General features: G+C 35.6%; 1 protein-coding gene across 1 annotated transcript in view; it reads right to left on the bottom strand.

Moving 5' to 3' along the window:
* MAGI2 (membrane associated guanylate kinase, WW and PDZ domain containing 2) overlaps window positions 1-19025 on the bottom strand; it is a 1320860-nt gene that overhangs the window by 322494 nt on the left and 979341 nt on the right. The window contains exon 7 of the mRNA XM_047751755.1: window positions 6358-6415. Within this exon, the coding sequence (XP_047607711.1) occupies window positions 6358-6415 (58 nt within the window). The remainder of the gene's footprint in view (window positions 1-6357; window positions 6416-19025) is intronic.

Raw genomic sequence — 19025 nt, 5'->3', positions numbered from 1 at the left:
GCTATAGGGAATACGGATAGGTGGTCCCTTCCTCCAGCAAGAGAGACAGCACTTCTACAGTGTCCTAGAACCTCTTTGTGCAGAAATGACACTCCCCACATCTAGCAGCTCACATCTTTCTCAAAAGGCTGTCTGACATTCCCTTCAGCAACATTGCCCAAGTTCAGGCTGTCCTCCTTGCCTTCACATGGCCACTCTCAAGTTCTCATGGTCCTATAAAAAAGATGGAGTGGAAAAAGGGAGCATGGCCCTTCCTTGGGAGCACATGGAATGGTATTTCCAGGTGTGACCATGCCTGCCACCTCTCCCTGGGATGATGAGGACTTAGGGACATTGCTCCTCCATCACTGAGTCCCTCTTCTGTATGCTACCTGGTGTGCCCTTGTGCTGTCTGCCTGTACAGCACTTCTCCAGAAGTGCCTAAACGAGAGCCCAATTTAATTTATTAGACTCGTAAAAAATGTGGGAGTAGGATGGATGGGCATTTGGGGGGTTTGGGGGACACAGACTATTGTATTTGGAATGGATGAACAATAGGATCCTACTGTACAGCACAGGGAAATGTGTATGATTGGGTTACTTTGTTGTACGATAGAACTTGATGAAATATCGTAAATCAACTACACTTTAGTAATAATAAAATAAATATACTTTAATAATAATAATAGAATGTCACTGATAATTAGTCAGAATGGCTATCATCAAAAAAGTCTACAAACAATTGAGTTCTGGAGAGAGTGTGGAAAAAAAGGAACCCTCTTACACTACTGGTGGGAATGTAGGTTGGTTCTTTGCACTGCAGAGAGCAGTATGAAGGTTCCTTAAAAAACTAAATATAGAACTACCACATGATCCAGCAATCCCACTCCTGGGCAAATACCTGGAGAAAATCATAATTCGAAGAGATAATGCACCCGAATGTTCACTGCAGTATTATTTACAATCACCAAGACATGGAAACAACTTAAATGTATATCAACAGAGGAGCGGAGAATGGATAAAGAAGATGTGGTACATATATACAGTGGAATGTTACTCAGCCATAAAAGAACAAAATAATGCCATTTGCAGCAACATGAATGGAGCTAGACATTATCAAACTAACTGAAGTTAATCAAAGAAAGACAAATATCATATGAGATCACTAATATGTGGAATCTAATTAAAAAATGATACAAAAGAACTTCACAAAACAGAAACAGACTGAAGGATTTTTAAACTAAGGGAGTTCCCATCATGGATCAGTGGTTAACGAACCCAACGAGGATCCATGAAGAAGCAGGTTCGATCCCTAGTCTCACTCAGTGGGTTAAGGATCTGGCGTTGCCGTAAGCTGTGGTGCAGACTGCAGATGCAGCTCAGATCCCATGTTGCTATGGCTGTGGCGTAGGCCGGCAGCCACAGCTCTGATTGGACCCCTAGCCTGGTAACCTCCACATGACACGGGCATGGCCCTAGAAAGACAAAAAAAAATTTTTTTTTGAAATCAAATTTATGTTTACCAAAGGGGAACCCATTGTGGGGAGGGATAGATTGGGAGGTTGGGACTGGCATATACACACTACCATATACAACATCGATCCATAACAGAGACCTCCTGGAGTTCCCGTTGTGGTGCAGTGGTTAACCGAATCTGACTGGGAACCATGAGGTTGTGGGTTTGATCCCTGGCCTTGCTCAGTGGGTTGGGGATCTGGCATTGCCATGAGCTGTGGTGTAGGTCAAAGATGCGGCTCGGATCCAGCATTGCTGTGGCTCTGGTGTAGGCAGGTGGCCACAGCTCTGATTGGACCCCTGGCCTGGGAACCTCCATGTGCTGCAGGAGCAGCCCTAGAAAAGACAAAAAGACAAAAAGACAAAAAAAAAAATAGGGACCTCCTATACAGTTTGGGGAAATCTATTTAATACTCTGTGATAGCCTATATGGAGAAAGAATCTGAAAAAGAATGGCTGATTCACTTTGCCATACAACTGAAATTAGCACGACACTGTAAGTCACCTATACTCCAAAAAAATTATTAAAATAAAAAAAGGAAGGCAACCATCTGCAAGCCAGGAAGATGTTACCAGGAAGAGAGCTGTGCCCAGGAAGTGAACTTGTCAGCACCTTGATCTTGGACTTCCTGGCCTCCAAAAGTGTGAGAAATAAAATATATTTCTGTTAAGCTACCAAAAAAAAAAAAACAACAAAAAAAGAATGTCACTGAGCCACTTCACCAAAAATGCACTTCAGTTAAGCATCGTCTCTTACACAAATTTTGTTAAATAGATGTTTCAATAGCATTCAAAAAAGTCTGCTAGTTTTTGAAGACTGAAGAAAAAATTGAAAGTTTGAAAAATTATCTTTAAATATAGGAAGAAAAATTCTCTAAGAACAAGCAAAATTTTAAAAGGGAATTCTTTTTTGTTGATTTCTAATTGGAAATATTTTACATTTACGCTGACCTTTCAAAAATCCTAAAGTTAGAAAGCAGTTTCTTGAAATATTTGGAAAACTAGTCAAAAGCATGAAGGAGAGAAACATTCTTAAGATATGCTATTGAATTAAAATCCTCTCTAACGGGCTACATGATGAAAAACACTCATCATTAACCAGGAAATGAACACAATTTTCCTCATACATTTAATGTTATATTGGAGATATTATGCAGTATCTTGCATACTTTCTGGAACTATGCATAAGTTAACATTTCATAATAGCAGATGTGTGACATCACATGAAAACTTGTTAAATCTTTACATGAAAATCACATCTGTCAGTCACACTATTATTTTAACTATACTTGTATGGTTTTCTTCTCCATCAGTGCCAGAGAAGGCAGCTTTGCATGAAAGCTGTTCCAGGAAATTGTGTCTTCTGGGCTAGCTAGTTAAGCAAATTGTCTAACTGCCATTGAAACCAAATGTACCCAGCAGACATAATTTCACAAAAGAGGAGAAAAAAAAAAAAAACTTTTGTACAAAAGTCACAGCTGTTCAAGCCTACATTTTGTACTTTTTTCATTAAAAAATTTTCCCTTTCTTTATGAGCAGTGACAGTTACATTTCTAGTTAGCAACTTTAGGACTTTTTAATACATTGCTAAGTGCTGTACTATATGGGTTTGGTGTCAGGAAAAATTGGGCTAACCACTTTTGACGGCTACATTGAGTAGCAATGTGGTCTGTCTGTCCTGTCTGCAAATGAAAGGGGGGGGAAATGCTGAGTAGGGCTCACTGTTCTCTAAAATACAGAGCTGTGTGGCTGCCTCTATGGCTCCAAAGTAGGGCCACCATCCCTACATTGAGGCCCTCACAATTCGGACTTCTTTCAGGATGTGCTAGTCTCGTTCCTGGGGGCTGTGGTATTCAGGGCCACCCTCAAGTCATGGGTGACGTAGCTGGTGACTAAGAATGCCTGGGTCAGAAGCCAGTTTGACTAGGCTGTGTGTAGCATGACCTCTCATTGTGACACTGTACCAAAGGGGAGGCAGGGAAGAAACGTTCTCTGGAGATCCCTTGTTCTTCTCCAATGATGAGCCCCAGAAGCTTGTTCAGACCATCATGGATTACCATTTCTGGGATGCATTTTGAGCAGGAGTTTGGAGCTTGGGCTCTACAGTCATGGTGCCTGGGTCCATTCCTCTCAATAATGTGTGACGCTAAGTTACTTAACTTCAGCCAGAGACTCCCCAAATGTAGCAAATTTACCTTATTATACTCTCTAGAGGATTATAAATGTGCTAAAGACTGTCCAACATTTAGCTTACTTCATGGGATATATGAAACACTCAACTTTTTCTGAGTTTTAAATATATTAAACCCGTAAACTTAAAGTTGGATTTGCAAGGGGGCAGACATACGGCATGGTAAAATAAAGTTAGCAATGGTGGTCAAAAATTTTCAATCCAGGTTTTTTAGTTTCAACTTGTGTAAACACTTTGATGCTACTGATTGGAATCCTATCTGCTTGTCTATGGCTGGCAGGAAAATGAGTGTTTACGCAGCTGAGCCAGAAGGACAAGGTTGAATTCAATCTGACTTGCCCTGCTGAAGACAGAGAGCTTACACCACACTTTTGCCCCTAGTTGCTGGTCTGTCTGAAGAGTGCCTGCTAAGTTAGACTTCTAGTGTCCTTGCACAGGATTTTTACCACTAGGAGGGAAGGTGGAATTTTTTCATATTTTGTAACCAATACCTCTAATTGTATAATTGGGTATGTAATTAAAGAGCAAAAATGATTGCTCTACAGAGAACATATTGCCCATCATCATTGAATGGGTTTAAGAACTGACATTTTTCTTGGATAGAGATTTATAGTAATGATCACCTTAGCTTTGCTACACTAACTGAATACTAATATTAGAATCAAAATGTATGATTCCTTATGAGCAGTGCAATTTTAAACGGTGTCTTAATCTAGGCATATTTTATTTTATATTTATGATATCTATAATGAAAACCCGATAGAGCAACTTAAACTAGGCATTGCTGTTTCTTCTTATAATTAACTATAAGAAATTAAGTGACCTTTTTACAGTGAAAATACTCTAAGGACTGAAAGTAATATATAACCACTATGTTCACATATGTATTCATATTGATTCCACAAACAAGACTACTATTCAGAACCAATATATACCTTGTGAAAATAAGGCTGTAATGAAGATGAGATTCAATTTTTTGAATAGCTAAAACAAATTGTGTAAATAGGTACATTCCAATTAAAAGGGACAAGTTGTCTGTTGTAATGGAAGATCTCTCATTTCAAGTAATGTTTACATTACATAAAACAAATTGAAATAAGTAATTATTTTTTCCCAAAGATGTTTCTAAGAAACATTGGCATATAGTTCTACTTAAAATTATCTTGAGGTTTGAATTCATGTCTGGTTTCTTTGACTGGTCTGTTATACCCACACACCTATTTATTGGTATTAGTATACTTTATAGAATCACATAATGGGGAAAACACCATGACAAATAGTATTTAACAAATTCTGGGGGAGTTCCCGTCATGGCTCAGTGGTTAACAAATCCGACTAGGAACCATGAGGTTGCGGGTTCGATCCCTGGCCTTGCTCAGTGGGTTAAGGATCTGGCGTTGCCGTGAGTTGTGGTGTAGGTAGAAGACACAGCTCGGATTCCGCGTTGCTGTGGCCCTAGTGTAGGCTGCGATTAGACAGCTCCGATTAGACCCCTAGTCGGAATCTCCACATGCCGCAGGAGTGGCCCTAGAAATGGCAAAAAGACAAAAAGACAAAAAAAAAATCTGCAAGGAAAGTGTATTAAGGATGATATCTGGTATGTCACATACTTCCATTCTCTTTTCTTACATGGAACTACCTGGCATTCAGATGTAATCAGTTTAGGTGAGGGATAATCTGATTCAACAAAATAAGACAGGCTAGCATTTACTGGAGATATTTAATGTTGATAATTTTTTTTTTGTCTTTTTAGGGCTGCACCCATGACATATGGAGGTTCCGAGGCTAGGGATCTAACTAGAGATACAGCAGCCAGCCTACACCATAGCCACAGCAATGCCAGATCCGAGCCACATCTGTGACCTACACCACAGCTCATAGCAATGCTGGATCCTTAACCCACTGAGGGAGGTCAGGGATCGAGCCCGCAACCTCATGGTTCCCAGTTGGATTCATTTCCATTTCCACTGTGCCATGACTAGAACTCCTAATGTTGATAAATTTAATCAGAAACTGCAGCTACATTATTATTAAAATATATGTGTATTTTCTTGAGGAAAAATGTAAAAATGTGTATATAATTGAATCCCTAATAGGGGCTTTACTGTGAATAAAATGATGCAAAAAGGGGTAACACATATTTTGCTAAGATACACTAAGGCAATGAAACCTCCAACAGAGAACATGAAAGTCTAGTCTACAGAAAAAATACTCTTGATGTAAAATGAAGCCTTTAAAGAGTAAAAAAAAAAAAAAAAAATCTAAGTTTTACTTCATACCTTAACTGGAAAGTATAGTTGCTTCATTTAATTGACTTCAAAATCTGGTTTAATAGAAAATCTCTTTTGCACAACTAGTCAGCTCTCAACATTTTGATTGCAAAATGAAGGGCATTTACTTTGATATCTTTAATTATCACTCATTTAGAGGAGAGTGTGAAACACACTTTTCCAATTGGTGTTTTAGAATCATGAGTCAAAGGAAAGGAATGACAAATTAGCCAGCTGGAGAGGCAAGAGACAGCTCGCTAGAGCTGCTAGTCTTTGTGGATACTTCAAAGTAAGATGAAAGGGGAATAAAGGAGCTATTAGCCACACATTCTCAATAAATGAAATACTAACACAATTTCACAACACATTAATAACAGGTTAATATCAAGCTTAGAGACTTACTCAACATAATAAGTGCCATATATGGGATCATCGATTTTTTCCCAGCCATATGGAAGCTCTGAAAAATAAAGAGTTATTTCTTTCAGTAAATAACACATAACGCTATTTAAAATAAAAAGTAATATAATTTAATTGTTCGTGGACTGCAGAAATAGGCTACCAAAGCAGAATAAAGCATTTAGAGTCAGCACCAAATTTCAGACGCATATTGTGGGAACTATAAGAAGCACTGACTTGAAAATTGGCACTTAAACCAAGAACTCTTCTGTGCAAACATACTGCTTGGTGTAGCTGTTTATCCCATGCCAAGCAGTAGAATGGCACGTCATCATGTTATCACCACTCAAGGCAATACAGAAGGCAAACTGCTTTCCTGAAAGAGCACACAGCTTTCTTATTTATTTGTATTGTTAAAAGGAGCATTTCAGGATAAGATCATATTCTCAAAATTATTTTTGAGAACAGCAAGTTGTTTCTGATGAGTGAAACAAAGACATTATTATACATTCTCAATTGACATACCACTACTGGAGATGGTTAGCTTGCTGTTCTTTCTCCATGGGTCAGAATTTGAATGCTGCCAATGGTATATCTTTGTGTAAAGTCTAAAATTCTAAACATATTTTCCTTGACAATTGGTTCATATTTCCAGTTCTCCACAGCAAATTTTAATACACACACATTAAAATATCAATAATACAATAAAAGCTACCTTAGGCAAAAACATGTTATTTGAAAACTAGGCTTTACTTTATGATATTGTTTCCAAATAGACTAAACCTTTATAATTATTAACTCCTAAAAATATGAAGACTATATTTTTCACACATATATGAATTATATAACTTGAAATGTAAGAGATATATATTGACAAATTCCAAGTAATATCTTTAAATGACACTTAAAAGTTTATTATTATAAGTTTTAACACATGTTCACCATAGACAAAGCACATTTATAAGAAAATTAGAATCACCTGCAATCCTGCCATCAAGAGATAAGTACTATTAATATTTTGGAGAATATCCTTCAAATATTTTTATGTGTATATACAGACATATACACACAAATAATTTTTAAAGAAATTAGATCATATAATACATATTATTTTTATAGGCTGGTATTTCTACCTAACAAAATAAAGGGTATTCGCAATGGGAATGAATATTACTTCAAACATCACCTTTGAAGTGGCACAGTAGTAATGAGTGGTATGGCCAGAGCCTGTGTAATCCCACCAGTCCTTCTATTGAACATTTGGGACTCTAGTTATATATCATCTAAATTTTTTAGCATTTTCCTAGTAATTTAGTTATGATACATTCCTATAGGTGGAAATGCAGGTTAAAGAGAAAGCCCCCTTTACGGCTTTTTGATAAATCTATATATCTATGTCCATCTATATCCAGATTGTTACCTTCCACTTATAAAAGAGAACCAATTTATAGCATCACTGGGAGTTTATGAGTGACTTTGTTTCTCTGTATGATCAAATTAAATACAGGTCCATGATTCTTTATCTATAACTCTTCGGGACAGAGAGGTTTTGAAATACATAATTTTTTCAATTTTAGAAGGATAACATAATGCAAATGTCTCCTATTCCATAACACTCCTAGCAAAGTCTAAGAAAGCACTTCATAATCAAAACTGCCCAAATCATGTGATTCTCACTAAGAGGCACAAATGAGGACTACTTCCCATCCGTTAGCACTGGTCTGCTGCCAGCATGTCCAGATCAGGTTACCTCTGGCTGCCAAGTGAGTTGTAAAAGGCAGTTTTTAGAGCTTCTGAATTCTGGATACAGAGATAAAATACCATATATTATTATTTTAAACGAATCAGCCAAATTGCTTCAAATTGTTTTTTAAAGGAAGCTCATAGTTGTTTCAGTTTGCCTTTCTTATGTTTTTAGTTTGAACATTTTTCATTTGTTTATCCTTGGGCAATTGTTTTTCCTTTTGTACATTTCTTGTTTTTATCAATTCATAAGAGTTCTTTACTCATTAAGAGTATTAATCCTTCATTACATATGCTGCATAAATATTTTAAGAGTCTGTTTAGATTTTAATTTTGTGGAATATTCCCTTTCACACATAGTTGTTTTAAATTTTATTTGTTAAATTTGCTTATATCATTGGAGCTTAGCTTAAATACTAAAGAAATTTTTCAATTTTTTTCTTTTTTTTTTTTTTTGTATTTTTAGGGCCACACCCATGGCATGTGGAAGTTCCCAGGCTAGGGTTCAAATTGGAGTTGCAGCCACTGGCCTACACCACAGCCACAGCAACGCTAGATCTAAGCCAGATCTGCAACCTACACCATAGTTCACGGTAACACTGGATCGTTAACTCATTGAGTGAGACCAGGGATCCAAGTGGCGTCCTCATGAATGTTAGATTCGTTTCCACTGAGGCACAACAGGAAGTTTTTTTTTTTTTTTTTTTTAGGTATAAAGTCTAGTCTGTGATCTTGTGTAATAATTTTTGGATTAGTCATATAAATAAAATATAATACTAAATTGTGAATCACCTTAAGAAATTTTTCTTTCAAAACGATAAGAATATTACCAAGTATTCACTATGGTCCAAATGTATTTTCCATGTACTAACTCAATTTAGCCTAACAACAACTCAGGGTTTGAAAATGCTGTACATTGATTCCAGAGCTGTTAACCAAATCAGATACCAATTTAGGCACCCTGTTTAATACAGCATAAACAACAGACAATTTGGATTAAGGAGAGTAACTATCCAAATGGTTTTCATCAAATACCCCAAGCTATTGGAGAATTTGGCTTTAAAAAAGAAAAATCAACTTGACAAATATCTGTTGAGTGCTTTTTATAACCAGCTAAAGCAAAAAGATAGAGGACAATAATATTATGAATGCGTATTATTATTCTGGCTGAATACATGGATTTAATATCACTTCATGAATACAATAAAATGTAAAATAATCATATTTAATGACATTTACAGTAAGAGCCTAACATGGTTTTATTTATTCATTTATTTATTTATTTTGCTTTTTAGGGCCACCCCCATGGCATGTGGAGGTTCCCAGGCTAGGGGTCAAATTGGAGCTACAGCTGCTGGCCTATGCCATGGCCACAACAACACAGGATCCGAACCTCATCTGTGACCTATACACCACAGCTCATGGCAATGCCAGCTCCTTAACCCACTGAGAGATGCCAGGGATCCAATCTGCATCCTCATGGATCCTAGTCGGGCTTGTTAAACATTGAGCCACAACGGGAATGCCTAATGTGGTTAGTTTTATGAATAGCAGTCCTACTTCTAAATGGTATTGCTACATGCAAGCATTTCAGCATCAAATTTTTTAAATTACCTTTTACAATGCAGACTATTCTTTCAATTATTCCTTTCCTTTGGATCTTTTTTGAGTCAATTACTAATTCTAAGCAGTGTATCCCTGAAGTATAGAGTTCATTTTTTCCTTTTTCTTAAGATCTTTATTTTTTAAATTATGGTTGAGTTAGAGTGTTCTGTCCATTTCTATTGTACAGCAAAGTCACCCAGTCTCACACACACACACACACACACACACACACACACACACACTTTTTCTTACATTATACTCCATCATGTTCCATCACAAGTGACCAGATATAGTTCCTTGTGCTATACAAAAGGATCACATTACTTATCCATTCCAAATGAAACGTTTTGCATCTTTTAACCCCAAGCTCCCAGTCCATTCCACTCCCCCCCACCCCCAGCAAGTCTGTTCCCCATGTCCATGATTTTCTTTCCTGTGGAAAGGTTCATTTGTTCTGTATATTAGATTCCAGATATAAGTGATATCATATGGTATTTGTCTTTCTCTTTCTGCCTTACTTCACTCAGTATGAGAGTCTCTAGTTCCATCCATGTTGCCGCAAATGGCATTATTTTGTTCTTTTTTGTGACCGAGTAATATTCCATTATGTATGTATACCACATCTTCTTAATCCATTCATCTGTTGAAGGACATTTAGATTGTTTCCATGTCTTGGCTATTGTGAATAGTGCTACACTGAACATAGGGGTACATGTATCTTTTTCAAGGAAAGTTTTGTCTGGTATATGCATGAGAGTGGGATTGCTAGGCCATATGGTAGTTCTATATTTAGTTTTCTGAGGTACATTCATACTGTTTTCCATAGTAGGTTGTACCAATTTACATTCCCACCAACAGTGATGGGAGGGTTCCCTTTTCTCCACACCCTCTCCACCATTTGTTATTTGTTGACTTGTTAATGATGGCCATTCTGACTGGTGTAAGGTGGTACCTCATTATAGTTTTGATTTGCATTTCTCTAATAATTAGGAATGTTGAGCATTTTTTCATATGCCTGTTGGCCATCTGTATGTCTTCTTTGGAGAAATATCTGTTCAGGTCTTTTGCCCATTTTTCAAATGGGTTGTTGGTTTTTTTGTTGTTGAGTTGTATAAGTTGTTTGCATATTTTAGAGATTAAGCCCTTGTCAGTTGCATCATTTGAAACTATTTTCTCCCATTCTGTAGATTATCTTTTTGTTTGTTTTTTACGGTTTGCTTTGCTGTGGAAAAACTTGTTAGTTTGATTAGGTCCCATTGGTTTATTTTTGTTTTTATTTCTCTTGCCTTGAGAGACTGACCTAAGAAAACATTTGTATGGTTGATGTCAGAGAATGTATTCCCAATGTTCTTTTGTAGGAGTTTTAGAGTGTCTTGTCTTATGTTTAAGTATTTAAGCCATTTTAAATTTATTTTTGTGCATGGTGTGAGGTGTGTTCCAGTTTCACTGATTTACATGTGGCTGTCCAGTTTTCCCAGCACCCCTTGCTGAAAAGACTGTCTTTTTCCCATTTTATATTCTTGCCTCCTTTATTGAAGATTAATTGACTGTAGGTGTCTGGGTTTATAACTGGGTTCTCTATTCTATTCTATTGGTCAGTATGTCTGTTTTTGTACCAGTACCGCACCCTCTTGATTATTGTGGCTTTGTAATATTATCTGAGGTCTGGGAGAGTTATGCCTCCTGCTTGGTTTTTGTTCCTCAGGATTGCTTTGGCAATTCTGGATCTTTTACGGTTCCATATAAATTTTTGGATTGTTTGTTCTAGTTCTGTGAAAGATGTCATGGGTAATTTGATAGGGATTGCATTGAATCTGTAGATTGCTTTGGGTAATATGACCATTTTTACAATATTAACTCTTCCAACCCAGGAGCATGGAATATCTTTCCATTTATTTGAATCCTCTTTAATTTTCTTCATTAATGTTTTATAGTTCTCAGCAAATAAGTCTTTCCCATCTTGGTCAGGTTTATTCCTAGGTATTTAATTTTTGGGGGTGCAATTTTAAAATATATTGTGTCATTAGAAAAGGATATTATATTTCTTTTCTAATACTGAGTTCATTAATTCTTTATTGTTATGGATTTACAATGCCACAAGTTCTAGGAACAATTCATTGGTATCTTTTCCCATCTGTCATCATGAAGTATTCATCAGAATTTAGGGGAATCTGATTTGCTTTTCATAACATATTAATATGGTTTGCTTAGTCCATATTTCCAAAATAAAGTATTAATTCGTGCCAAAATAAAATTATGTTATAAGCACTTTATACTTTTTAAGATAAACTATTAAGTGGTCCTTGAGTCACAATTTCAGGCAAAATGATATACTATAGTTCTAACCTGTTACAAAGAGCTCTCATTCATTTCACTTGTAATGTTTGTAAGGGATTGATGAAAGAATTAGAAGAAACAGTAAGAGATACATTGCTTCATTTGTAAACATGACAGAATGGGTATAAAAATCTACAACCAATGTTTAAAATGGTGTGTGTGTGTGTGTGTGTGTGTGTATGTGTGTGCATGTATGTGTGCAGAAGTGATTGTATGTCTTCCCCTTAAAGACATTTTTCTTGAGTAGCAAAGAATGGTCTAGGCTAGAGTGCTAAGGAAAAAAACCACAAGATTTTCTTTACTCATAAAAAGACAATGCATAAAATAAACTTTAGATTATTAACTGAACAGTATACATCTATATGATGAAAAGTTAAGAAAGTTACAAATCATCTATTACTGTGAAAAATTAGCTATTTGGACTTGAATTAGTTTTTAAAGCCAATAGCTTCTTTTTTTTAAATGAAGCTAACAAAAGAGAAAAAGAACTTCCAATTTTGTACTATTTGCTCAACCAAATAAAAATGCTGCTTGGAGCTCTTGGGTCCTGGATTATTTAGAATACTGTCTTCAACAATACCTGACAAATTTGCAGATGATTAAGGTCACACTAATGAAAGAATAACATATACTATGCAACAGAGAAAAATAAACACTTGAGATCAGCAAGGTTAATGCTGCATTAAGAGCTGTTGTAATTGAGATTTTCTTCAGGTCATGGAACCATGGAGCAAATGCAGTGATTAGACATTCCTACAGTGATCTGCTCTGCAAAGTCTGTGAAAATGTCTAGGTTAATTTGTAGTCAGTCATAAAAGCTTTGTAAAACTGCAATAGAATAAAAAATTAAAGAGACATCTAGTTCTGCATTTATTCTGCCACAGCCACCGTGGTCTAGTTTTTTTAACTTGCTCTTGCCAATTTTTTGTTTGTTTATTTACTGTGTATTTGTTAGGTCCATTTTCATTGCAGAAAACTGAGAGTGCTTTATGCTAGTTCAAAAAAGTAGTATTTGGGCTATGATTGGGAAACTTGTAGAATCCAAGGATAGTATTTCACATGGAAATGGGACTCAAATTCTAAAAAGCTATAAAGAACCTAAGATACAGTATCGCACTATTTTGATCTCTGAATTTCCCAACTTTGTATCTCCTCCCCTTGCTCCCATTCCTATTAACAAATCCAGTTCATTTCCTTCCAAACAGATCCAAGTTACTTAGCCTGGTAGATCCCTGTAATAGGTGCCCTCAGGTCAAGAACCTAATCACATATTAAGCAGGTATGGCTCGGGGCTGTGCCCCTTTGGTTAATGCAGTGGCACATTTGGAAAACTCAAACAGTTAAACATTCTAGAAAATAACTGGCCAGTGCCCTGTAAAGTATCTAAGTCATGAAATCGACAGACTGAGGTACCGTCACAGTGTGGAGGAGATTATGGAGACACAAAGATTAAATACAGGGTAGGATCTGGATTGAGTTCTGAACCAGATAGTGGACATTAGTGAGACAACTGGCCAAAGTCAAATAAGATTTGAAGATTAGTTACTAATCTACATGAATGTCAATAATTGTATTTATGAAAGACAATATTAGGGTAAGTGAGGTGAAAGATATGAGAAACATTTTGTACTACTTCTGTAATTTTCCTGAAATCTAAAATTATTTCAAAATGAAAAAAAAAAAAAAACTGAAATAGAGAAGAGATGTGTGGTTGCCAATGGAGAGAGGGGAGGGAAAAGAAAGGACTAGGAGTCTGGGGTTAGTAGATGCAAATTATTACATTTAGAATGGATAAGTGAGGAGGTCCTGATGTATAGCACAAGGAACTATGTCCAGTCTCTTGGGATAGACCATGATGGAAGATAATTTAATAATGGGAATGCATATAAGTGTACGACTGGGTCATTTTGCCGTATACCAGAAATTGGCACAACATTGTAAATCAACTATACTTTATTAAGAAATGAAAAAAATTGACAAAAGCTGTTTCACTAACTCCCATTACTGATTAGATGACTTCTCTCACTTTATTAATACTAAATCAGATGCATATAACACTGAGTTAATTTGGATAGTATTAAGGTTTTAAACAAAATGAGAATGTAGGATTTCTGCATTTATAGTATTTGTAATATTATATTGATATTTTATAGACATTTCCAAGAAAATAGGTTTAAGTTTTGCTATTTTACCCTTTTTTCCCTGTTGCCTGCTCACTGGAAAAACTATGTAAGCATTACATTCACATTTAAGTGTTACTGCATCTTGAATCCTAGAGATGCAAATTCAGTAATATGAGTTCAAAATCTGGGGTCAGGTTTTGCTACTTTCCTGGGAGGCAGTATCTTACATGGGCTATAGCATGGGTGATTTTAATTCATATAAGGTTGTATGAAGGTCCATCCTGGTGGACAGCTTAAAAAACCAGGAAGACAGAGCAATTTAGAAAGAAGACTAAGTGCTGAGATTTTGGAGACAAGAGTAGGGACCAGAATAGGGAATCATTTTCTTTAATTCTATATTATTTTCTTAGGATTCGCTTTTGTTTTTTAATTGAGGTTCCTGCTATTGTGTTTTAGAGGCGATGACATCACAAGAGAACATAAGAAACATACAAAGGTTACCTAGGTAGAAGAATATGCAATATGGTGATAGCTAGTACTCATATTAATTTTTTCCTACAATTATATTAGGGTTTTTTTTGTTGTTGTTGTACAAAATGTACAAATTGGGAAACATAATTAAAATTTCCTGGAAAAGTCGTATAACCTTTGCTCCCAAGGAGCATAATTATAAAAGTAAATTCCGAATACACTCTTGTTTTTAACAAAATCCATAAAAGAATGGTAAGTTAATCATAGTCCCATTTCTCTACACAAAGATAAAGCTGAGCGTATCCTTCCAGACCTTTTTTCTGTGTATTAGGACTCAGATTTGTTCCTCTTTACCAGAGAATTATATTCTGTTCATACAGGAAAATAAACAATCAAAACAACAAACCATAGAACCTAAAATTGAAATTAGATATTTCCTTTATGTTCTCTTTTTCATCTTTCTCAGAGAGTGGCCACATGTAAGAGCACAAACTCAGTAGATAACACAGAAATATAGGCTGAGAGGTCTTCATTTGTGGGGCTGGGTATAGGAGCTTTACTGTTTTTTACAATGGAAAGGAGAACTAGCTGATTTGTATTTGATAGTACTGGCATTTAATTCATGTTATCACATGGATTCATCCTGAGTCTTTCACTCCCCTACAATTATTATGGATTTTAAAAGTATACACCACAATTTCATGGGTTTTTTGTTGATAAAATATACCATGGCACAAAAAATTCCAAATAAATTTATTCCTTAATGTATCTTACAAAATTTGAGTGGGAAATGCTCAAGATTTTCCTGACAGAAATTGTAACATACAGAAATGTATCTTCAATAATGTTGTGAGTTTTCAGGGGCCCTTTTCTACCTGGAAAAAAGCTGTCAAATTTAGACGTGAACTTTCGTTATACTAACTTAAAGATGACAGAGTAATCTATTTGAGATGGTGACAAGTGGTGGCAGAAAGGCATGGCACAAAAAAGGATGCTATTTGGTAAAGACTCAAAAAGAGGTGTATTTGGTGTAAGTTGCAAGCTGTACTAGAAGGTGAAAAAGTGATGAATCTAGTAGGTGTTTTATTTTTTTAAATTCCTAGAGCTCTGGAGAGAGGTTGGGCTGTAATGAAACCACTATAAACTTCAAAATATACATCTCCAGTTTCCTTTGAATTTCTATAAGTCTATGTTAATCCATCTATTGATCTATTTATCATTATCATCCACTTAAAATACTTTATTGAAACATACTGGCCTCCTCTAATATATAGGCTGATATCTAAATTTTACCCTCTCTTCTTACCCAGAAAACCATAAATATCTACTAATAAAGAAATAAAATCAACCATAACCCACATCTACAACATAATTAGGAAAAAAGAAAATTCTATGAACTTGAATAGGTGTATGTAAGTAGAAACACAAACATATCCAACAGAGCCAACTCAGGAGCCCATTCTGGATCAGATAGGTGGAAAGTGTCCAGAAAAGAGGGGGAAAGGATGCTGGGGTTGGAAAAACAGAAAAAATCACCCTTAGAAAGACCCTTTCCAGTCCTGAATTGGAAAATGCTGATAACAGATCTGGTGATGAGGACACAGCTACTGGAGAATAGAAAGAAAGGGATTTGAAAGTGAGCAGAATGAGAGATGGAGTCATAGGAAGGAACCTCTTAAGGAAAAGAGGGAGATGGTGTTGATGGAGGAAATGGCCCTTGGTAATTTGGTTACAAAAGGAAAGAAGCATAAGGTAGAAGTTAAGTGTCTGCAGAAACAAAAAAGAATCATAAGACCATAAGACATACCAATGATTCTCTCTGCAAAGAAAGATGTCATCCAGTACAAAATAAGTACTTCACAAAATAAACAGAAGAGGGTGCTCATGAACTAAGAATGTAAGTAATCCACCAAAATCTTATTTTTGCTTATACAAAACTCTTATTGCTGGCCTAGGAAGAAAATAAAAATAAATAGAAAGTAGGTAAGATTCATATAAAGTCACTGTAAGAAACCAGAAATGAGAATCAAAGCAATATGTTTAAAAAATTGCTATCCTTCTTCAAACATAAAACAAAAAACAAAAACACACATGAGAAAACTGTGATAAAATCTCAAAATATTTTGGAACAAGCATTTATAGATAAAAAACAACATTTTGAATCAGAAATGGACAAAGAACAGAAAGATAGTAAAAAAGAGTTGACTAAAATGAGGAAATAAATTAAAAAAAAAATTGAAACTAAAACTAAATTACAAGGTGCCCACAAGAGAATAAATTTAATTGAAAACATAATAAGGACTGTTGAGGGAAGACATGATAAGAGCCAAGAGAGCAAAGCAAAATAAACAAATGGTAAAAGAATCAGAAAGAAGTAATTGACATAGAAGACAGCCAAAGATAATCCAGTACAGGTATAATTGGAATACATAAAGAAGAAAATAAAACTAATACCTAAAACTATAATCCAGAAGAATTTCCAGAAATAAAATAACTACACATATCTCTATATTGAAAATGCTGTCTAAGTACCTGGAACATTGTCCCAGGACAGTAAACTCCAAGATGCATATCATTAACTGTTAGACTTAAAATAAAGAGGAGGGGAGTTCCCATCGTGGCGCAGTGGTTAACGAATCTGACTAGGAACCATGAGGTTGCGGGTTCGGTCCCTGCCCTTGCTCAGTGGGTTAAGGATCCGGCGTTGCCGTGAGCTGTGGTGTAGGTTGAAGACGCGGCTCGGATCCTGCGTTGCTGTGGCTCTGGCGTAGGCTAGTGGCTACAGCTCCGATTCGACCCCTAGCCTGGGAACCTCCATATGCCGCGGGAGCGGCCCTAGAAAAGGCAAAAAAAAAAAAAAAAAGACAAAAAATAAATAAATAAATAAATAAAATAAAGAGGAAATACTGGCTAAAAGATAAGTTCCTTATAACTAACAAAAGTTGATATTATATCTCAGCAATAACATTCAGAGCCAGACAACAGTGAGGCAGCATTTTAACACATCTCAAAGAAAGAGTGAACCAATGATTTTAAATCTAGCCAATTTATCTTTTAAATATTAACACACACACACACACACACACACACACAATATGCAAGAACTCACGGAATATTGCATATAAGAACCCTTTATAAGGTGCCTGCTCACATTAATTAAACCAACCTTAATTCAGCCAAGAGATGACTGGAGAAGGACTAATAGTATCATTCAAGACATTCAATTACAGATCTAAGTGTAGAACAAAGGTGGGAACAAGGTTGTTGGAATAACATGAAACTGTTATAACAGTTTAGGCTCTGTTGAAAGAAGGCAATTAAAAAAATAAAATGAAGATAATGACCAATGATCTCATTGACTGTTGCTTAGGCAATAGATATGAGTCACAGAATATCATTTAAAGCTATCAAAGGAACAAGGGCCTTATAAAAGATATCAGTGTAAAGCCAAACGTTAGAACACAAATACAAACTATTCTAAATACCAAAAGAAGCAAACAACTTCCCTTCCCTCCCACTTCCATCCCAATAGACTGTAAAGAGAAACAAACACAGTCAATATAACATGATATAGACAATAATTATAAACCAATATGACAAGAGTTAAAATAGAGCATAGAAATGAATGCAATTTACTTCTCTTGTTCAGATTTTCTAATTAGCTTGTAAAGAAAAAACCCAACCACACACTGTAAAAGAAGAGACATTTAAACAGAGTGATTCAGAAAGGCTAAAAAGAAAGGGTTGAGTAAAGACATGCCAGACAAGTGGAAAAAAAATAAGGAAGCAAGGATTACAGTCTGCAAAATTGAAGTCAAAAGCATTAACCAGGACAAGGAACACTGTTTTATGACAATAAAGTTCACAATTGATAAAGAAGACACTATTTTATGACAATAAAGTTCACAATTGATAAAGAAGACATACTGTATATCAAATAAAACAAACCACCTCTAGAATTTGGTAACTCTAGGAGTTGTGAAAGAGAACTAGAGATACACCAATAACAAATATTTAAGACTATTCCAGTGGAATTTAGGCCAAGCTGAAAATTTACAGATAAAGACAAGCTAAATATAGCATAAATAATTATGCAAATCTTTTGGTTCACCTCTCATCTTTTTTTTCCTAGTTTTATACCCCAATCATAGAGAATGTATACTCTTCTCAAGTACACATGGGACATTCTCCAAAATTGTCTATTTGTCAGATTACAAGGAAGACAAGTTCTACAAAGCAGAAATAACACAAACGATAACCTCTGACCATAATGCAATGAAATCTAGACATTAATAACAAAATCAGAATCATAGGAACTTTCATATAGAAATTAAAAACTCTAAATAAACAACTCATGTCAAACAGGAAATGTAAACCGAAATTGCAGAATTT

This window comes from Phacochoerus africanus, chromosome 11 (genome assembly GCF_016906955.1).
Source record: "Phacochoerus africanus isolate WHEZ1 chromosome 11, ROS_Pafr_v1, whole genome shotgun sequence".
Classification (NCBI taxonomy): domain Eukaryota; kingdom Metazoa; phylum Chordata; class Mammalia; order Artiodactyla; family Suidae; genus Phacochoerus; species Phacochoerus africanus.
This window is presented reverse-complemented; position numbering and strand designations above follow the sequence as displayed.